The 20,871-nt window shown below is 51.9% G+C and overlaps 10 protein-coding genes across 10 annotated transcripts; 5 read left to right on the top strand and 5 right to left on the bottom strand.

Annotated features, from left to right (window-relative positions):
* The first annotated feature begins 281 nt into the window (after nt 1-281).
* Nucleotides 282-2,844, top strand: COCSADRAFT_320717 (uncharacterized protein). Its single transcript, XM_007701776.1, has 3 exons — nt 282-1,039; nt 1,332-1,576; nt 1,629-2,844. Exons 1-3 carry the CDS (start codon nt 506-508, stop codon nt 2,749-2,751), a joined length of 1,902 nt encoding a protein of 633 aa, XP_007699966.1. The 5' UTR covers nt 282-505; the 3' UTR covers nt 2,752-2,844.
* Nucleotides 2,845-3,448: 604 nt separating this feature from the next.
* Nucleotides 3,449-7,119, bottom strand: COCSADRAFT_89878 (uncharacterized protein; the record flags this gene model as incomplete). The annotated part of the gene is made up of 3 exons (XM_007701775.1): nt 3,449-3,812; nt 3,890-6,297; nt 6,358-7,119. 3 exons carry the CDS (start codon nt 7,117-7,119, stop codon nt 3,449-3,451), a joined length of 3,534 nt encoding a protein of 1,177 aa, XP_007699965.1.
* A 1,253-nt stretch (nt 7,120-8,372) lies between these two features.
* Nucleotides 8,373-9,628, bottom strand: COCSADRAFT_320687 (uncharacterized protein). Its single transcript, XM_007701774.1, has 4 exons — nt 9,319-9,628; nt 9,099-9,266; nt 8,549-9,044; nt 8,373-8,397 (listed from the first exon to the last, which is right to left on the bottom strand). The coding sequence occupies exons 1-3, from the start codon at nt 9,485-9,487 to the stop codon at nt 8,719-8,721; spliced, it is 663 nt and encodes a 220-aa protein (XP_007699964.1). The 5' UTR covers nt 9,488-9,628; the 3' UTR covers nt 8,373-8,397; nt 8,549-8,718.
* Nucleotides 9,629-10,144: 516 nt separating this feature from the next.
* On the top strand, nt 10,145-10,872 carry COCSADRAFT_320658 (uncharacterized protein). Its single transcript, XM_007701773.1, has one exon. It carries the CDS (start codon nt 10,259-10,261, stop codon nt 10,772-10,774), a length of 516 nt encoding a protein of 171 aa, XP_007699963.1. The 5' UTR covers nt 10,145-10,258; the 3' UTR covers nt 10,775-10,872.
* On the top strand, nt 10,873-11,828 carry COCSADRAFT_320659 (uncharacterized protein). Its single transcript, XM_007701772.1, has one exon. The coding sequence runs from the start codon at nt 10,971-10,973 to the stop codon at nt 11,757-11,759; it is 789 nt and encodes a 262-aa protein (XP_007699962.1). The 5' UTR covers nt 10,873-10,970; the 3' UTR covers nt 11,760-11,828.
* Nucleotides 11,829-12,229: 401 nt separating this feature from the next.
* COCSADRAFT_199489 (uncharacterized protein) lies at nt 12,230-13,379 on the bottom strand. The gene is made up of 2 exons (XM_007701771.1): nt 12,932-13,379; nt 12,230-12,866 (listed from the first exon to the last, which is right to left on the bottom strand). Exons 1-2 carry the CDS (start codon nt 13,230-13,232, stop codon nt 12,532-12,534), a joined length of 636 nt encoding a protein of 211 aa, XP_007699961.1. The 5' UTR covers nt 13,233-13,379; the 3' UTR covers nt 12,230-12,531.
* A 217-nt stretch (nt 13,380-13,596) lies between these two features.
* Nucleotides 13,597-14,859, bottom strand: COCSADRAFT_36639 (uncharacterized protein). Its single transcript, XM_007701567.1, has one exon. The coding sequence runs from the start codon at nt 14,780-14,782 to the stop codon at nt 13,694-13,696; it is 1,089 nt and encodes a 362-aa protein (XP_007699757.1). The 5' UTR covers nt 14,783-14,859; the 3' UTR covers nt 13,597-13,693.
* A 1,086-nt stretch (nt 14,860-15,945) lies between these two features.
* Nucleotides 15,946-17,267, top strand: COCSADRAFT_320632 (uncharacterized protein). Its single transcript, XM_007701770.1, has one exon. The coding sequence runs from the start codon at nt 16,107-16,109 to the stop codon at nt 17,094-17,096; it is 990 nt and encodes a 329-aa protein (XP_007699960.1). The 5' UTR covers nt 15,946-16,106; the 3' UTR covers nt 17,097-17,267.
* A 568-nt stretch (nt 17,268-17,835) lies between these two features.
* On the top strand, nt 17,836-18,604 carry COCSADRAFT_89541 (uncharacterized protein; the record flags this gene model as incomplete). Its single annotated transcript, XM_007701769.1, has 2 exons — nt 17,836-18,068; nt 18,121-18,604. 2 exons carry the CDS (start codon nt 17,836-17,838, stop codon nt 18,602-18,604), a joined length of 717 nt encoding a protein of 238 aa, XP_007699959.1.
* A 405-nt stretch (nt 18,605-19,009) lies between these two features.
* COCSADRAFT_36637 (uncharacterized protein) lies at nt 19,010-20,642 on the bottom strand. The gene has a single exon (XM_007701566.1). The coding sequence runs from the start codon at nt 20,530-20,532 to the stop codon at nt 19,381-19,383; it is 1,152 nt and encodes a 383-aa protein (XP_007699756.1). The 5' UTR covers nt 20,533-20,642; the 3' UTR covers nt 19,010-19,380.
* Nucleotides 20,643-20,871: the final 229 nt, after the last annotated feature.

The raw sequence follows: 20,871 nt of genomic DNA, 5'->3' as shown, positions 1-20,871 counted from the left end.
TCTCTTGCTGTTCTCCCGCCCACCCTGTCTCCATGCACATGTTTCCTCTCCGGCCATCAGTCAGGGGCGCGACGGGTACAATAACGCCCCATGGCTGCCTCAGGGCTGGCGCGCGTGGTTGCAGCTTGTTTGGCGATGATGTAGTCGGCATCGTCATCTGGCGCACGGACGCGTTATGACGCATGTCGCTCCTACTCTCCTGCTCAGGCCTCACCTCGCGCCTTCCCTCGCTCGTGCACGCCTTTCTCTTCAACCACCACCTTTCCCATTGTCTTTTTTCCCATTTTCTCCGCCACCACTCCACTGCCGTGACACTACTGTCCCGCTGCATTCTTCCCCTTCTCCTTCTTTTGCTACTGCTACTGCTGCTACTGTTGCTGCTACACCCGGCTATACTCGGTCGTATCAAGCCCATCTCTGCCTGTAGCCGTCTCCCAGCCCAAGCGACCCCGCCATCCCCAGCGGCTTTGTAATTCACTCCTGTCCACGCACACACACACTAAACATGGCCGCCATACAGAATTTTAAGAACTTCCTGCGCCATGGCAAACAGGCCCGCCACAACGCTGAGCCCACGACAAATGTATCCAATGTCCATGCCCAGTCGCAACATCAACGCTACAACCAGGCTCCCGAGCCCGCGCATCATGGCATCTCAGAGCCCGTAATGGACCACAAGCCCCTCCAAAACAACCCTGCTCCCCATGGTGACTACTCGGTCGGCGCTGGCGCTGGCGACAACCGTCACATTGCCGCTCAAGCAGGCGACGCCGCCGCTCGTGCCGTTGCCGACAACCAGAAGAAGCAGGCTGCCGCAAAGGGCGCCGGTGTTGACCCCTCCGTACTCGAGCGCATTGTTGCAGAGGAGCGTGAGGCAAAGGGCAAGCTGCCCAGATACCCAGGCCTCGAACGCTGGACCCTGCTCGAGAAGATGGGTGACGGTGCCTTCAGTAACGTCTACCGCGCACGAGACAACACTGGCCAATGGGACGAAGTCGCCATCAAGGTCGTTCGTAAGTTCGAGATGAACTCACAGCAGGTTAGTACTACCCATATCCTTTGCCCCTCCCCCCTCTTGCCCTCTTGCCCTCTTGCCCATTTCCACAATGTCGCCATTCCTCTCCCTTACCCGATACCGCACCGAAAGAAGTTGGGTGTTTTTTGGACGTTACCAACGCGAGGCCGGTGTAGGACAAGCATATGCATCCGGACTTCAAAACGCCAAAAGCAGCCGAGGTGCGATAGATTTACTTCCCTGATGCTCGACTCCCTAGCATCCTCGTTTTCCATCACGCATGGACTTTTGTAGGCAGACACTAACTGCCCTATAGAGAGCAAACATCTTAAAGGAAGTACAAATCATGCGCCAGCTCGACCACCCCAACATTGTCAAGCTCATTGACTTTTCCGAATCACGGCAATATTACTACATTGTCCTCGAGTTGTGCCCCGGTGGTGAACTGTTCCACCAAATCGTTCGCCTTACCTACTTTTCAGAGGACCTTTCTCGCCACACCATCATCCAAGTCGCCAAGGCTCTGCAATATCTGCACGAGGAGGCAGGTGTTGTACATCGGTTCGTATCCTGCTCTTACGTCAATGAGATCAACCGCTGACGTCATAACCAGAGACATCAAACCTGAAAACCTTCTCTTCTACCCAATTCCATTTGTCCCCACCAAAACCCCCAAGCCAAGAGGGCCTGATGATGAGGACAAGGCTGATGAGGGCGAGTTCGTCAAGGGTAAGGGTGCTGGTGGCATCGGCCTGATCAAAGTTGCCGACTTCGGTCTCAGCAAAGTCATTTGGGATACCCAGACAATGACACCTTGCGGTACTGTCGGTTACACCGCTCCTGAGATTGTCAAGGACGAGCGCTACTCCAAGAGTGTTGACATGTGGGCACTGGGTTGCGTGCTCTACACTCTTCTTTGCGGCTTCCCACCCTTCTACGACGAGTCCATCCAGACTCTTACCGAGAAGGTCGCGCGTGGCCAGTACACTTTCCTTTCTCCATGGTGGGACGACATCTCCAAGTCTGCCCAAGACCTGGTGTCCCACCTACTGACAGTAGACCCCGAGAAGCGTTATGACATCAACCAGTTCCTCAACCATCCATGGATACGTGAGGCTGACGAGCCTACTTACTCTGCTTACGATGCACCACCTCTTGCAACACCTGCTGCCAAGAAGGAGCGTCTTCAGCCAGACTTTACCCACCTTGAGTCACCGGGCGCCCGTCGCATGGACTTCCGTTCACCTGGAGCCGTCAACCTTCGAGAGGTTTTCGATGTCAGTTATGCTGTACATCGTCAAGAAGAGGAGGGAAAGAGGAAGAAGCAGTTCAAGCAAGGATACCGTGGAGCAAACGCTATGAACTCTTTGAATGCACTTGACGAGAACGAAGACGATGATGAGTACACTGCCGAGTCCGTACCATACGATTCCTCGTCACAACATCCACCAGCGAAGCTTCCCAAATCGCAAGGTGCCGACGTATCTGGTATGGAGCAGAAGATGCGCAACACCACACTATCCGCCGCAGCCCAAGCACGTCAACAACAAGCAGCACCACAACAACGGGGCTATGGTCAGCATTCTGCCGCTGTCGCAGCGGCGGCTAAGCGCCAGGTCAAGAACAAGGGTGCCTTTGAACTCAACATGGACACATCGAGTATTCTGGGCCGCCGAGCCAAGAAGGGGCCTGCGCCTAGCGGTCTAAGAAACAACATCTCTGTTGGCGGAACATGACAAGCATCGTCGCTCACAGAGGATTGGTGAGAGCTGGCTCGCTTTTGACGATGGGGATGCTATGAGATGTCATGATGGCGTAGAGTGTTTTTTTTCTTGTCTTTCATTGCTCAATTTCCTTTCTTGGTGTGTGTCTGTCTCTGTGTGTCTTCTCTTTTTTCATCGATTTTAGTCGGGTCATATCCATGCAGTGGAACGTCCTGTTCTCCTCTCATAGCATAGTTTGTAGTAGTCACTGTCCTTTTCGAAGTGCAAAAAGGGGCCATTTAACGCGCCTTTGTGCGCTTTCTTGTTCTGGGCATGAGAGGGGAGTGTCGGAGGATAGCGTTTTATGTGTGAATGGATACAAGCAAGGGCATGCCACAATGGTCGCAAACTATGTGACTTGGACAGTTATCAATGGAAATCATCGGGAAAAACGAGACATGAAAACATGAGTGAAGTGTATGCTTCGCCCCTCCGCCACACCTTTTACTGAACAAAAGAAAAGTTTGTATTGCATGCTAAGTTATGTCCCGACGGAAAAGAATATTGCTCAAAAGGAAACTGAGCGTGAGTGCAAACCAAGAACAAAGAAGAAGATGAAGAATTTCTTGGTTAGGAAGCCCAGCATAAAAAATCTAGACACTGTTTCTCCCAATCATACAATGCATATGTATAAAGATAAAAACCTCTCCATTTACACGTTATAATTTCTCTATCGCTTGGGCACAATTCCCGCAGCTGCATTCATCAGGCTCAGTCCAGTACCTGACGCAACGGGCGTCATGGTGCCGGGTGTGGGCGCTCGGGAGGGAACGTTACTCCTGTTGTGTGCCATGTGCGCCTTGACCAGGTGGCCAGCGCACAGCGCACTGTTAAGCGACAGTTCGCCCGCAAGCACACCGGCGGCAATGACGCGAGCGAGCTGGCGAGCATTGTCACCGGGAGAGGTTGGGTGGGCACCCCGTACGCCGAGCAGGTCGAGCATGGCAGACTGGGGCTCAAGAATGGTTCCGCCACCAATGGTGCCGACTTCTATCGAAGGCATAGAAACCGAAATCTGGAGGTTGCCGTTGACACTGGTAGGAGATGTTAGCAATCTCGTTTACCCAGCAAGATAGACGGCATGAAGATAAATCAAGAAAAACAAACTTACTTGTTCATGATGGTAATGCAGTTGGCACTTTCAACAACCTGGGCAGGATCTTGACCGGTAGCCAAGAAGACCGCAGCAACGATATTGGCAGCGTGCGCGTTGAATCCACCCATAGCACCCGCCATGGCTGAGCCGATAAAGTTTTTGGAAATGTTCATCTGGACAAGATCATCGACTTCACACTTGAGGACTGATCGGACAACGGAACCGGGAATCATGGCTTCGGCAACAACACCCTTGCCACGGCCGTCGATCCAGTTGATGGCAGCAGACTTCTTGTCGGTACAGTAGTTACCAGAAACAGCGACCACACGCATGTCTTCGAAGCCGCAGTCATTGGCCATGACGTTCAGAGCATGCTCAACACCCTTGGAAATCATGTTCATGCCCATGGCATCGCCAGTCGTAGCCCTGAAGCGAACGTAGATGTTGGTTCCGGCAATAGCAGATTTCATCGATTGCAGCCTGGCGAAGCGAGAAGTAGAGTTGAAAGCGTCCTTCATGGTCCTCTGGCCTTCTTCTGAGTCAAGCCAGATCTTGGCAGCACCTGCGCGTACGAGGCTGTCGAATCCAATACAGGGTCCACGAGTCATGCCATCGCCAGTGATAACAGTAACGGCACCGCCACCAGCGTTGATAGCCTTTGCACCGCGCGAAGTTGAAGCGACAAGGACACCTTCAGTAGTTGCCATGGGGAGGAAGTAATTTTGGCCGTCGATGAGCATTGGGCCGGCAACACCAAGGGGGAGAGGGAGATAACCAACAACGTTTTCACAGCATGCGCCATGGACAAGATCGTAGTTGTAGTCCTTGTATGGCAGAAGTGAGCGTTCCAGCAGAGTTGATGTTTCTCGTGTAGCGTGTGTTCGGGAAACGAGACCTCGGCGAATCTTGACAGCGCGAGTCTTATCGCCAAGAGTCTTCTCCAGTGCGTAACCTGGGATCTTACCCCTTAGCGACATCTCAATCAGTTCCTCATCGGTCATCTTAGGGGCCTGTTTCTCCTTGATCATTTGCTCAAGAACCTCGTAAGCGCGGTTAGGCTGGCGTTGCTGCTCTTCCGTTGGGCCTGCTGGAATCTCTGGCTGGGGTCTTGGCTGGACTTGTGTAAGCGGCTGCAGACATTTGGCTTGTTCATCTGGGCCGGGGGTACGGGGCGGCGTAGGCATGTGCATGGATGGAATGCGAGGGGTTCCGGGGACAGTGGGGGCTCCGTCTAGGACTTCGGAGGGAGAAGGAGGATCCAGTGGCTTGTGCGGCTCTTTGATTGTCCATCGAGCAGCATTGAAGAGGTAACCGTTGAGGACCACGCTCATGACAAGCGCAAGTACGATCCACTTGCTAAGGAATGGATCTTCCAGACTCTTGAGCACGCCATCGACAATGTGGGTGCTAATGTTAGTGCCAAAGGCATGGTCTGAGTTGGAAAGAGAAGGCCCGGCGTAGTGAATCGAAGGGAACTCGAGCTCGTACTTGATCGGCATGAGAACAGTAACAATGGTCGATGTTGCGGCTTCCTTTGCCTGCTCAAAGATGTGATCCAAACCACTTCCAGCAACCTTGAAAGGATCTAGTGGAGGGGTAGAACCAACAACAGAGACAAAATAGGACTTGCAAGGTGCAAGGCCAAACTTGAGGGTGGTAACATTGAGGATGTTGACAAGGAAAAATCCAGCGACCATAAAAATCTTAAACTTGGGGACAGTGATCTTCTTTCCAAAGACAGTCGTGCTGTTGCTGCTGAACTGCACGTCACGAGCACTAGGCCAGTCGTTGCTCGCAGCAACGCTCTCAGCGACCTTGCCGTCAATGCCGTCGTCTTCGAGAGCACGGCGAAGAGCAACATGACGCTTGATTCGGTTGATCTCAAGTTTGACGGTAAGAATAGACGTGTAGAAGGTCAGAAGCATGAGGGCATCGAAGAAGAGAATCCAGGCACCTAGGAAACAGAACTGGCGTAGACCACCTTGGATTCCAGACAAGGCGCCTGCAACGAGAACCAGAATCTCAAAGAAGTAATCACGGACAACCTCGAAGCCAGTCTTCTTGATAGCTGTTTGCACGGCGGATTGAATCGTTACAGGCTCGCCTCGCTTCTCCTCGGCGGCTCGTCGGCCGTCCAAGGAGGCAGACAAGACAGCCTTTGTGAGAACGATGGGCTTTTCAAATCCGATGATGACAACTAGGAAGGGAAGTCCTTCGGAAAGAAGGATCAAGTTGATAGAGACACCGAAGTAAGTCGTCACAGCGAGGGCAAAGAGGAAGGCAAAGGCGGATTGCAATAGAACAGCAGCAGCCAGCCAAAAGTTGGAACCCAGTCGCCTCATGGCGAGGAAGAGGGACACGAACGTCAGGTGCATGGCAAGGTATCCCATGGCCATGATGACAATGTCACCAGTGTCGGCATTCTGGAGGCCAAGTTAGCAAAGTGCACATTCGCCATGAGGGAGACGAAGAAACAAACGTACCTTGAGTAGGTCAAGGAATGAGGTCCAAGAGTCGATGATCGAGTTGCGAATTCCTGAAGGGGCATTGCCGTGCTTGGAGGCATGCATCATCCACTTCTTCTGCTCGCGGGAGCCTTCATGCGCAGAGCTCTGGGCTTGGGTGATATCCTCTGGTGCGGGGATCTCTTGCATGGCCTCGAGGAATTTGGCAGCCTCATCGTATGGCATGGCGTATGCGAGCGAGGTGTCGTGGGAAAGAGTGGAGAAGGAGCTGTAGGAGCTGGGAAGGAGCTGTGCGGACACATTCTGAGGGACGGATTGTTGCGAGGGGGCCGAGTTGAGGGTGCTGGACGAAGGGAAGACGAGGGTGACAAGGGCGAGCTCCTGTGCAGGCGGGCATGTGAGCTCATGAGGTTTGGAGAGATGCGAGTGAGTGGGACATACCTGGGCGTTGTCGGCAGCACTGCCTCTGGCGTCCGAGGCCTCCCACTGCCATGATGTTTCTTCTCCAACCCTCAGTGTCTTACTGCCCGCCAAAAGGGACTGGAAGTCGACATTGTTGGAGACATCCTCGATGCCGCTCTCCAAGAGTCCCCTGTCCAAGACGCCGAGGTATGAGTAGCTGGCGAGGACGGCAATGGTGACAATGGTGTGGATGGGATGCGTGCATGCCTTCTTGGCTACCGAGAGCAGGACGGGGAACAGGTGACGGTCGAACCAGGTTGGGGCAGTCTTTTGCTGGTCGCCCGTCGCCTGCCAGCGGCTGGCGAGTGATCCTAGCATTGTGGGCGTCTACCACCGAGGTTGTTTGAGCGTGATCGAGGCGTGGAGGGGCTCCGGGGAATCGTTTGCATATGTACAGGCACACGTACGGGTCGGTGGCTGTGCGGGGCTTATCCCCAGTGAGCGCCGATTACGAAGCAAGGTAGAGACAGTGGTTACCGTATGCGAGGTTATCTGCACAAAGCGTCTCGTGGCGTGCGTCGGAGACCGAAGCAGTTGTTTGTGAAGCGACTACCCCCAGCCCTTTGGTTATTATGTGTCTAACCCCAGGTAGTGTCGGGACTGCCGCGATGCGACGAAAGACAAAGAAAAGCAAACTGCAGCTCGGAAAAGAACAAATTATTAGGGTGGAGAGAGCGAGAGGGGAGGAGGGGAAGTATGTGCTCGTGCGTAGGAAGAGTACATATGTACAGTACGTACAAAAGACGAAATGGGCTATCGGGGGGAATTGTTGGACGGCGCGCCCCTTGGCCAGGGTGTGCATGCCCCCCGTCCCACGACTTTTTTGACAGCGCTAAAAGCACCGACAACACTCTCACCGCGCTTTGATCATACAAGACGGGCCTTGATTTTACACGCAAATGTGCCTAACATGAGCGGATGCTCTTTTAGGGCATATGACACTTGAACAGCTCATAGCCGACTTTGTGATAAGCATGCTAGCCCTGGCTGTCTGCAAAAACTGTCCGATTCTGCACCTTGGCAGAGGGGAAAATGGCCGACTTCACCGCCACAGGTTGAGCGCCACACAAACGGCGCGCCACACACACACACACAGGGTGCAGATGCGCCGCCACACACGTGGCTCAAATTTTAACAGCCGGCTGATCTTCAGGGGAAGACTGCGCGAGCACCTCGTTGGCTGCCAGCACCCCGATAACAAGGCTGTAGGCGCCGAGTGGCAGAGCGTCCGCTTTCGGCCAAATACCGACTTTACTTGGATACTTCCTACTGTGAAATACACGTGAAAGCAATAGCGACAATACGTGTAGCACCCCGCGGCTACGGGCTCTAATGGTTGCACAGTCTAATCTGGCAGTATGTACCGCCGTTTTGTGACGTACTTAGTCAATACCACCAAACACACAGGGAATCCTGGCCTAAGTAACGAATGCTGCATTTGTCAAATTTCCATATCAAAACAACAGCGTCTGCCCAACACAATACCGTTTCCATGGTTATTTTAAACAGCCACTACGACATTTCTACTGCGCACTTGCCTATTTCTCGTCGAATCCGAGCCATCTAGGGTCTAGGTTCTTTTCTGGCCTTATGAAACTGCTTCATCCATATCTGTTAGAGATTTGGCCGAAATAAGCAGAACAACCGTGGTGAGGAGGAGTTGAGATGGGGAAGGACTTGTCTGCTTTTGGTAATAAGTACGGCACTGACCAATTTGGGCATATTCCGAGCTGGCCGCAAAACTCACCCATTGTGTACACCAGAGCTGATTCCCTGCCGCACGCCTGCAAGTAAAGTACACAAGTACATAAGTATGTACATATGTTCCGTTTTAAATACGTGACAAACCGCAGTGAACGCAGGCCTTGTCAGGTAAGTATATCCGACGGCGAACCAAATCGTCGCACACTCTTCTGCTTACTCGTCAACCACCCTAGCCGACATAGGTACATCGTCATTTGTAATGTGCTTTAGAAAGGTCGCGTCTGGCTTGTAGAGCATCACGTGAAAGTGCTCCACTGCATGCACGCTCTTCAGGCTCTTCCAGTTCTTGAACCACACCACCTCCTTGACCTTTGACGCAAACGTCTTTTGCACGTAGTCTTCAATCTGCTTCTTGGATGCTTCAGTACACAAGCCCGTCTCGGGGTCGTCTTCGAGTTCAAATTTGGTCCAGACGACGAGGTGGACAATGTCTGGGTCGATGCCATAGGGCCAGTCGTTATACAGGATCTTGATGTCCTCTGAACACGGTTAGACAGCGGTAGCAGCCAAGCGAATACTGCACCCCGTCGTACCATTAAACTGAAATGGTTCGCCTCGGGGTTCCATGGTATCCCACTTGAGACGCTCGTTGACTATGAAGCTCATGATGCTGCCATAGTCCTTCTCGAGCCTGTAGGTAAACTGCCGATAGCGGCGCAGCTCGCTCGGCAGGCGATGGAATTTGTCGACACGGTTGCTCTCTTGCGGGGGCTGTTAGCATCTCGCCTATCGGATGTGAATCAATAACCGTACGGACAATCTCCCGCACCTGGTCCCATGTCAATACTTTGTACTCGCCGTCCGGCATCCCAATGATTGCCTTATCCTTGTCGCTGCAATCCTTTAGGAAGTCCGGGCACTCGCTCGGCCACTGGTCCTTTGGCACATTGACGAGCCAAAAGGGCAAAGCTTCGTGTGCCATGTTCGCGTCACGTTGATGACGCGGATCAGCCCCAGAAAATGCTCAAAGTATAGCAATTAAACTGAAAATGGGATGAGAGAGAGTGTGTGTATGTATGTAAGTATATACAAGGTTGCAATGGCCGGGTTTGGGGATGGGAAAAGCCCAACAGCATGCGCAAGCGCAAAAGGAAAGTTGAACGACGCGTAGGAGTACGTACGTAGTACGGGACCCGCGCTTGGGCTTACTACGGTGAGCCATCCATCAAGGCTGCAGACCTGCCAGCGATGGGATGTTTTGCGTCTAGCCCATTGTTTCAAAACGTGGCATGCGTTGGGGAAGCCATCGGCAGTTGAAGCGCACGTGGACCGCGCGACCTTTCTTTTGGTTTTTTTTGTCTTTACAACTGGCGAGGAGGTGCGACAATGGATGAGAAGAGCGAGGGAACACAGGCACATATGTACAATCCTCTCCTGGCGACTCAAAACTGAAGAGCCGCACCACTGCACGCGACGGATGCAATCGTCTCACTTGGCCTTCCCAATCATAGCCGTGTCTCCCCATCACGGACACATCGCCAGCAATCTCCCGCGTCTTAACGTCGTGTGTTATGCATCGGGTCTGCCTGGGGCCCCCGAGGGACCGTGCTGCCTCCCATTGGTTACACCCCAACCCGCCCGAAACGCACGAGAGCCAGCACCCCTCTCGCACCTATAGTGACCATACCGAACATCTGTTTTAACACCCGGCTATACGGTGTCTAGACAACCTAAGTTACATCATAATGGTCAGATGCGGCCAAAGGCCCGCCCATTGTTGTTTGAGCGCATCTCAGCAGCCTGTCTGGCAGGGTCTTCATCATGGCAATACTACCCCCAGAACCCCCATTCGCCTCCAGTCATATTTTCTTCTCCCATTTTCCTTCAACCTACACCTTACTCTTTCTTAATCACCTCAGGTTACCGACTGTTGTTTCTTTTTTTTTCGCCTATTCTTCATCCAAACTACTTCTACTCTGCGGACCATTGCGGTTGTCACGTTCCGTTGGTGACTGTTTCACGTTACACCATCCTAGGATCCCTAGTCCAGTCGCCTTCTCCACAGATTATTTCGCATGTCACAGTGCAATATTTCACAGTGGACGCCCTGTGTTTCTATTTGTGCCTCTCCCGCTATTTGACGAGGCGGGGTCTTTGGAATCGACGATATATACACCGACTTCCGCTCTTCCGTCGCATGGCTCGCACTTTGCTGTTTGGCAAAAAACTCTCCCATCGCTACACATTTCGGATTGGGTACTACACCTAATCCAGGTTTCACCAACATCCCAAAACTTGAATAAGATTTTCCACCACAAACCATCGACTACAGTGTCACTGTCGCATGCGCGATACACATCGAAACTTGTCACTTCACTCGTTTGCCTTGGCTTGTCTCTCGTCACGATATATATCCTACCATTCATCACGACTCCACTCCGAATGCTCACCACAGAGCCTTCACCATGATCCGCGATCCTCAATTCTGGAAACGCTTCAGCACAGCCGTACACCAAGATGACTTGGAGAAGCAGCTCATGACGGCCCAAAGCCCAAAGCACCCGTACGTGGCAAGCAGTTCTTCTTTTACCCCTGTACCATTGTCTCTCGGGTCCCCCCTATCACAAATACACTTTCCAATGTCCTCTCCGGGACAACCACCCATGGTCCACCTGGCATCCCTCTCCGGCTCCACCATAACGAGTCCGCTCTCGCCTCTCTCCGCCGAAATCTCCTCAGAACCCGACGACACCTCGAAACCCCCCGTAAAGGAGAAACGAAAGAGCAAAGCCTTACGCCGCTCAACCCTCCAAAAAACTCCCTCGACAAAACCTCTCCTCCGCCCAAACTTCACCGGCTCAAACATTAAACTACCACACACCTCCACCTCCACTTCCCCGTCATCGATATCATCACCAACATCAACAACATGTTCCCCCCACCACTCCCCCCTCGACCCTCCCCCACGCATCCACCACCGCGCCTCCAACCCCCCTTCCCCCTTCCGCCCCTTCTTCCGCGCCCCAAACATCTCCACCCTCTCCCTCTCACTCAGCGGTCGCCCTTCTTCGCGCTTCAAGTTCGTAACCACCATCACGGCTGACGCCTCACACAGAGACTCGTGGCTCGTGCGGCAGAAGCGGAAAGAGCGCCACCGCACATGGATCTGCTGGGCATTTTGGATCGGATTGCTGCTGCTTGTTGCGGCGGTTGTGACGACGGTTTTGGTACTCAAGTCACGGGGGATTATTTGAGAAAGTGTTGTGTTTTTTTTGAGGGAAGGGGTGGTGGTTCAACACCCCCCACTTTTTCTTTTTTGTTTTTTTTTTCCCTTCTGGTGAATCTTTTTTTTTGGCTGTTTATTTTTTGCGGTGTACGAACATGAATAGAGAGCGGGAGCGTGGAGTTCTCTCTTTTCCGGGAGGGTCCGGAACGGGGTATTCGGCGTCTTTTCAAGGGTATAAGGACTTGGGAAAGGGAGCGGGGGGTTTCCAGCGTTGCTCTTTTTCTGAGGCTGGGTTTGAACTGGCTGGGACTGGTCTTTGCAACTGGACATCTGGCATGCCGAGCATTGAGTCTACGTGTTCTCCTTTTTTTTTTAACTCTTTTCTTTGTACATGATACCAGGTCTTGATTGATATGACCACGAATACCGATTCTAGTTTGTTTTCTCAAGCACACACATACATAGTTGCATAAATCGTCTTACATGCATTTGTATATGCATGTGTACATATGTGATTCTTCTTCCTGTGAATCCGATATAAGTATAGTTGAAAATGACAAGCAAGTGGATGGAAAAGATACATTACATGTCTCTTCTTCCACATTAAATTCGTATACTACAAATATGCATATTTTGAGTGCCAAAACAACGCAATGCCCGCTGATGGTATCAAAGTCCAACGTATCCCGAAGAAAATTGCGCGGGCATGTTTTAACGCCAGAAACTCCTGATAATTCCTATATGCACTCTTAATCACCACCTCCTCAACAACCTTCAGAAGCCTCTCTTCTTCTTCCCAATCAAAACCTGTTCTTAGCAGCAGTAGCGGGCGGTGTAGGACTCCTGCTCATACTCCTGGCATCACGGCCGCGCTCCTTAAGCCACTTTCGCGTGCACATGTCCAACTCCCTGTCCAGCTCCGCAGACGGTTCTTTGCGATGAATGAAATTGCAAAAGCCACCGCGCACACAGCCCTCGCCGCTGTTAAGTCGACAACATGCTTCGCGAAAATCGGTAACGGGCGAGAGTTCGCAGTAGATAGGGCGACCGGCGTACCAACGACTGTTAAGGGCATCGCAGGCTTTTTGGGCGTCCTCTTCGTACTTGAAACGTACGTAGACGTTGCCAATTAGATCTGTTCCAGCAAAGTTAGCATAGAGTCGCCATGCATAAATGGGAAAAAAGGTGTAGGGAACGTACGGTCATTGTTGTTGTCGCAAACAACGAGCTCCTCTACCAGCCCGTACTGGCACAGCTCACACCAAATATCTTCGTAGAAGGCATCAAAGTGCATCTGCATCTGCTGCGCATTCATCTTGTTCTTGGGGTCGTATGCCGGGTTCTGGTACAGATTGGGCAGCAGGATGGTCTGCGAGTACGATGGCTTGACGTGTTTTCGCGAGCAGCGGTCCCCGTGGCGGCAGGCACCGATCTTGTAGTAAAAGGAACAGTTGACCTTGTCCTGCTCGGTTCCGAAGATGGAGGCGAGGTAGTTGGCCATGTTTGCGGATGTTGCGCGTGCGTGTCGCTATGGGATATGGTGTTTTAGTGACGACGATCGGAAAGCGTATGCGTATCGAGATTTAGATGTCGATATCGATCGGTTGATGGGGCAGGGACGATGGGGATGGTGAGGTTGTCGCGCGCGGACGGTGTAAAATGTCGCGATGCGCGCGAAGCTCACCGGAGCGGACGCTAGCGGATGACAAAGCTAGTGGAACGCCAAGGAATGATCGAGAACGCGTGAGATGTGATACTGCCTTCCTCCTTGCCACTCCAGTTCAACTTTGATGACATTGATTCTAAATTTTTATAAATATCATTCCTCTACGCAAGGATAACTGCAAAGGCCTTGCAGTACGTGATTCGGAGGTCCTCAAGGCTCCATTTTCCAGTTCTGGAATCGTAATTGCAATCTAACTGTATAGTCTATTCTCATGCCATGCATGACCTGCCTTCTCTTCACGCTCCAAAGTCCTTGCTAACCTCTCTTCCTACGGCCTTCAAATTCTCAACAAGCCACAGCTGCTGATTACTAAAAATGAGCATAGCCCCCGACAAGAATGCAAAATTGTTACTAGTAACTCCAATCCAAACCTTACCAATCAAAGTACCAGCTGGATTCCAGACATTTATGCCATCTCCACAGCCTGCCCACAAGTTGCCCTCGGTGTCTGTGTGCAGCCCATCAGCGATCCCAGTATCCACATATGCAAACGTGCGTCTGCTTGCTAAAGACTTGGCATCATCGATAACATCGAATGCATAGACTGTAGAAGGACGTGTAAGGTCTGTGTCGTTTTGGTAAACCCCGGAGTCGGATACATAAAGCGTCATGTAGTCTGGGCTAAACTCAAGTCCATTCGGCTGGAAGAAATCACCTGCGACAGCTTTGATTTCGCCCGTCGAGGGGGAGAAACGGTACACGTGCTTAGGAAGATTGGGGGGTGGCCGGAAACCCTTGTAGTAGCCATAGTCGGTGTCGGTGAACCAGACATCGCCGGTAACAGGGTGTTGACGCACGTCATTCAAGCCGCTGAAATTTCGCCCAAGAAAGTTTGTGAGAATGCGGGTTGAGGAGCCGGTGATGGGATCTACGCTAACAAGGCTTGCAGGATTGGTTAGGTCGCCTTGGTCGCAGTATAGTATGTATGGTGGTGTGGATGAGTTGACTTGTGTGCCTGGAGGATAGTACGCTGTTCCCCCGTTGGGTTCGGACAGAGAAGGGTATCTGATTGAGGAGATGGAGTAGTTGTTTGCTAGGTCGATGGTGGTTACATTGATGGGGTTGGACAAGTCACCCGCCCAGTCACTCGTTGTATAAATCTTTTGGGTATCTTTGCTGTATACGCCTGCTTCGTGGAAAGCAGAGTAATCTAGGTTATATAACTGTCGTGCCGTCGCATTTCCCCCAAGTATTGAAGCAAAGCTGGAATCATAAGAGAGGAATTCAATCGTGGTTGGATTCGAGGGGTTTGTCGAAACGATGCTGTTTAGGTACGAGGGGTTTGTCGCAAAGGACAGCAGATCAACGGGAATAATGCTCGACATGGTGGAAACGACAAAGATTGAGGCGAGAGTGAATCCGAACAACACTTGCTCCCTTGGTCCAAAATCTTTCGACACATGCACATATACTAGTAGTTGCATGAGGCTGCTGATCCCACCGCAAGGTGCCATGGCAGATGGAAGTATTGCATCACCAGTCCCCACCCTTTGACCTTGATTGCTCAGCCGACAGCGCCAATGCTAGCATAAAACGGATTGTTTGGCTATAGGATTTGAGTATGACTGATCCCTGATTCAGACTGTGCAGCCATGATGCATGTATGGCTGTCGAATCCGATCAAGTTGGTTGCGTGTTCCTGGTGCCTCAGGGCGGCTCATGCGATGGTATTGATCCCGATACATGCATTAGCTCCTTCATCAAGTTAACCCGCGATGCAGGAGTAGTTGGCCGGGCGTCAAGCTTATAACTTTGGTTACTGTTTTGTCATTGCTTACAGCCTTTGTCTACAGCCTTTGCCGTTAGTGTGTGTTGTTGCATCCAGCAATTGTTTATTTCCTCAAGGGCTGCAGCGTGGGAGCACTACTACGTCACTGCGGGCGAATAGAGGTAGGATTGCCGAGGGCGTACATGAGAGTAACCATAAACGCTTCTTTTGCTGCCTCAAAAGTATTGAGCATGATACACAGCAGACTGGAAAAATTGATCGACATCTGCACGCATCTGCAACACATGTCAGTCTCCGAAAATGGAGCAAGACTACTAAAGGTTTGCCTACTTTGCGTTCATGTACCTGAACAAACACGCATTCTCTGTCTCTTCAGGAAAACTACATTCCGCGGATTATGCACGGCCACCTATATTTGTGTTCCGCATAAATGTGCTTGCGGGATTGGGGAGCCGGGTAATATGTCATGGTGGTCAGTTGTCGAAGTGGGCGCATGTCAGCCTTGATCCACTCGCAGCACTGAACACGATGCATAGAACGGTAGACAGGCTTCAACTGGTCATGCTTGACAGATAAGAACAGCACTGCTAGAATGGAATCTGTTTTACAAATGAGTGCAGTTATGAGTAATAACCTAGCTCGTACAGTTTCTATGCGTAAAGAAATTGATATCATGTCTACATATATAGCACCCGCTATATGGCCCGACCCGCTAGTTTCGGTGTCCGGGTTCCCGACAAATGAATTTCGGCGGGTTGGCGAGCATTGTCGCGACGGCGAACACGCGTTTCCTGGGGTGCGGGATGACATAATGAGGCTTCACCAACACACAGAGCAAATCCCATAGTTATACCTTGGTCGTGCTGACGCAGACGTACTGAAACTTCGACGCCATCTTTATTCAAATCCAACCGCCAGTCATGGACCCTCTTCTCGCAGCCGCAGAAACCGCAGCCGCAGACTTTGCCAGAACACCTTCCCCGCCAAATACCCCTCCATCCGCCGCAACGCTTCCACTGAGCCGCCTATGGGCCATCGGCGACATCCACCTCTCCTTCAAAGGCAACCGCGAAGCCCTGGAAAAGCTCATCCCCCACCCGCACGATGACTTGATCCTCTGCGGCGATGTCGGAGAGACGGCTGAGCACTGTCGCATGGCTTTCACAAAGGCCAAGGAATGCTTCAAGAACGTCTTTTGGGTGCCGGGAAATCATGAGCTATACACATTGCCTACAAACAAGGAGAACGGCGCAAGAGGCGAGGCAAAATACATGGAGTGTGTGGAAATTGCTCGCGAGTTCGGCATTCTCACGCCTGAGGATGACTACATGCTGTGGCAGGGCGAGGGAGGACCATGTCTGATTGCGCCCATTTTCACGCTGTACGACTACAGCTTTCGTCCGGATTGGGTAAAACTACAAGATGCGCTCGCGTGGGCCAGAGAACAAGACATTGAAGCGACCGACGAACACCTACTACATCCAGACCCCTACTCGTCGCGAATTGAATGGTGCAATGCCCTTGTAGACAAGACGGAGAAGAAGCTTGAAGCGGCTGTGGCTGCGCACCCAGACGTCCCTCTGATCATAGTCGGGCACTGGCCTTTGCGAGAAGATCTTGTGAAGCTGACCAAGGTTCCCCGGTTTTCGCTCTGGTGCGGCACCAAGCGGACAGAGAATTGGCACAATAGGTTCAATGCCAAAGTGGTCGTGTCTGGCCATTTACATATCAGGAGGACAGATTGGATCGACAATACGCGTTTTGAGGAAGTAAGCCTGGGCTATCCAAGGCAATGGCACGATTGCGTGGAACATGGACTCGATATTAACGACTTGCTCCGTGAGATACTGCCTGGGCCCAAGACGCCGCCCGTAGGGGAGTGCCGCACTATCTGGAGACATTTTGGATGAAGGGTTGCGTGGCAGGCGTATCGTGGGCATCCATCACATCTTGCTGTGGCTGCAGGTACGTGCAAACCCTCCAATGGCTTCGTGCCCACCTATCACGTTTATCCATCTACCAAGAATACCGCCGTACACCTTTCTTACTTTGACCTTGCGTTGCATCCGCTATTCCCTCCACCTGCCTAAAACGTTGTCCCTGCCCCACAAATCACTTGTTCAATCGCACCCGTGCACGTGCACTGCATCTGATTCGCCACAATGGGAGCCATGCCTAATATGTCTAATGCAAGGTTACTTGGATCGACATAACGGATTGCCTTCTATAGAGCCCTTCTCCGAGGGTACTCATGCGGTCCTTGAGTCGCTGCTTGCCCCGCATAGCTATGAACTGCAACAAGGCCGCTGTCAACGTCCATATCAATCCTGTACCTACGCATTGGCCAATGGATGTCTACACAGTAACCCATGTGCCCTACCAAAGTGCCGGAAGGATGCATAGACAATCTTCCGCTCCATGCGAGCGCCAAAACCACAAGGCATGACCCGGAAACCCAAGGAAAGAACAACACTATGCGGTGCTTGTTTCACTGACTAGTATGGGACATGTGACCGGCACAGTGCCAAAGCGTCAGTATAAAGAACAAGACTATCCCCGGCTTCAGCAACACATAGGTTTCTGACAACTGGACTGTATCTATTCTTAAGACTGTATTTCTTGCCCTAGTATACTACACTGAGAACCAACATGCTCGGCCTCCGAAGTCTGCCCCTCCAGCTCCTCGCAGTTGCGAGTGTCGTCCTCTCCTCCCCCGTCAGCCTCGAAAGCCGCGCAGTCATTGCACACGATGCTGTGGTTCCCTTCCCCGAGACCGTTCCATCTGGTCTTGTTGGACAGCTTATGCTCAAGTACAAGCCTTTCTTGAAGGTCTTCAACGGCTGTGTCCCTTTTCCTGCCGTTAACGCCGCAGGAGACACTAGGTCCGCCTTTCTCCTAAACCTAAAATACCATTGATGCTGATTCTTCTAATAGCGGTGGTCTCAACCCCAGTGGCGGTGAAAATAGCGGCTGCAGTTCCAGCACCGGCCAAGTTTACGCCCGCTCTACAACCTACAACGGTGCCTTCGCCATCATGTACTCGTGGTACATGCCCAAGGACTCGCCCTCAGGTGGCCTCGGTCACCGCCACGACTGGGAAAACATTGTTGTCTGGCTCTCAGCAGCCTCCACCACTGCCACTATTCGCGGCGTTGCTATTTCCGCACACGGTGATTACCAAAAAGAAACCAGCCCATCGTTGCAGGGAACTCGACCCAAGATTGGATACCGGGCTTCCTGGCCATTGAATCATCAGCTCATCGCCACTAACGACCTTGGTGGTCAGCAGCCGCTAATTGCATGGGACAGCATGACGGCTGCTGCACGCAACGCGATCCAGACCACGGACTTTGGGGCTGCAACACCATCCTTTAGGGACGGAACCTTTGAAAGTGCCCTCGCGGAGGCTTTCATCTAGATGGTTAATGGTCACGCGTAGAAGGAATTTCGCTGGCGGGAAATGCAAAGGTGGCGAATTGTAGAGCAGTCACCGTGACCTATACTGTATATATTCATTTTCTTATTAGCGGCTCCTCTTATAGCTACCTGATGCTACTGCATTACCTACATACCTATTCTTCTATTTGGGATACTCTCTTCACAAGTGTGCCTGGATGACTCGAGTGCTGTCCCAAAACTAGACTTTCTTTCGCTACTATACCCGATGCACTTACTCGTCATCTTCTCTATTCATGCTTCCGACCTCATAACTAGTTACCACAAAACAAAAGTCATGTTTATCTAGCATCACCGACGAAGAGCCGAGCTGTGGATAAGTACTTGACACGTCGAGATCCTTCACGTCTCAAGGGGAAGGCACCAAGACCAAGCTCATGTTTCTTTTAACCGTGCACCACATATAAAAGGACATATATACCAAAGGCCATTCACGAAAAAATAAACAAGATCATGCGTGTTAAGTAAAGATGAAACACCCATGCAGAACAACAAACAACCGTTGCACTAGAAGCTTTGTAAATACAATTGAGCTAACTAGTAGTAGTAGCAGCCGCTAAACCGAGTCATTGGAATACTACACTCCCTGTCTAATCAAGCACGTGAGAATCGTTATATCTAATGTACAAGTAACCCTAGTCTAGAATCCCTTAGACTTAAGCATTCTAGCCATTGTACCTACCAGTATCACATATGCACATAATCGCCCCCCCAACACGTTGCCCCCTGGCTACATACCTAGCCCGAGTACCCGGGCGGTGAGCCATCAGGCGGCGCATACTCGGGGGGAGGAGCCTCAACAGTACCCACGGGTATGGAACGCAACTGAGGCGCGGCAGCACCATGCAGGACCCTCTTGAACGCCTCCTCTCGCGCTTTCTGCAAGTCATGGCGCGCGCTCTGCAGCAGGGTCTGAGCTTGCTGGACTTCGGCCTGCAGAGTATGCTCGAGGTGCTCGCGCTGGCGGATGATATCGCCACAGGCTTTTCCAGCACGGTCGACCTGCGCGATGGAGTCTTTGATTTCCTCGTGCATGCGCATGTCGGTGAAGATGTTGTCGAAGACGACGTCGGAGAAGATGCTGCCGCTGGCGATGTTGAGATGGCCGAGTGTGGGTATTTCGGGCGCGACCTGTGTGATTTGGTCTTGCAGCATGCGGACTTGGGCCATGGCGCTTTCGGCGCGCTCGAGATCGTTGAGCTTTTGCATGCTGGCCATGGTGCCCCCGCCGAACATGTCGAATTGGCTCATGCCGTAGGCGTGCTCGAGGGATGTGCGGGCCGCGGAGAGCTTCAGTGAGGTTTGACCTAGGAGGAAGAGGATGTGGCGTTCGCGCTCGAGACGCTGGCTTATATGTTGTACGTGTGCGAGAGCGGCATTGCAAGCCTCTTCTTTGCGATCTTCATCTGGAAATTCGGGTGTGTGGCCGGCGAAGATGGAGTTGTAGAGGGCATCGAGTTGGGCTTGGAGACTTTCATAGCGTTGGGCTTGGGTGGAGAGTTCTTGTCTCCGCCTCTCGGCTTCATCGCGCAGTTGCTTGGTGTATGCTAGTTCGTCTTCGGCGCTTTTTTGCTCTTGTATCGCGTCGAAATAGTCTTTCTCTTCTTTGGCAGCCTTTTCAGCAAACTTCTCCTTCTTGCCGCTTGCTTTGTGGGCGAAACGCCGAAAGGTTGAGTCGCGATACTTTTCATGTTCTTTGAGCTCGACCTTTGCTTTATCCTTTAGTGTTTTTACCCGACCTGTTGTTTTCTGGATTTGAGAGTCGAGGTCGGTTATGTAGTCATTTTGCTGCTTGAGCTGTGAGGGGGCAGCGTCGGTTTCTTCGAGGCCACGAAGCAGCTGCTCGTTTTGGTGGGCCGCTTGTTGAAGCTGATCTTGAATAGAAGACATTTTAAACTTCTGGCTGTGTGTTTGTTACAAAACTGTTGCTGTAGACGGGAGCGTAAGACAATCTTTATATATAAGAGTGATGATATGTTGGGGTACACAGCCTGCCTTGAAGGATCTACATGTGAAGGCGTATTCACACTCGGTTCGCAATAGGCTAAACAACACAGCCCGGTGACACCGATACGTCATTCTGGACGCCTGAAAGGCGAGGTGGATACAGCGACATCTTGTCGATGGCGAACTGGGTGTTTTGCTCATGCATTCTACTTTAAGGGGGTCGCACGCAAGGCTGAGCGCCACGGCTCAATGCGGCCTAATTATGGCGCAGCCATCTAAGCC

This window comes from Bipolaris sorokiniana (genome assembly GCF_000338995.1).
Source record: "Bipolaris sorokiniana ND90Pr unplaced genomic scaffold COCSAscaffold_7, whole genome shotgun sequence".
NCBI classification, from domain to species: Eukaryota; Fungi; Ascomycota; class Dothideomycetes; order Pleosporales; family Pleosporaceae; genus Bipolaris; species Bipolaris sorokiniana.
This window is presented reverse-complemented; position numbering and strand designations above follow the sequence as displayed.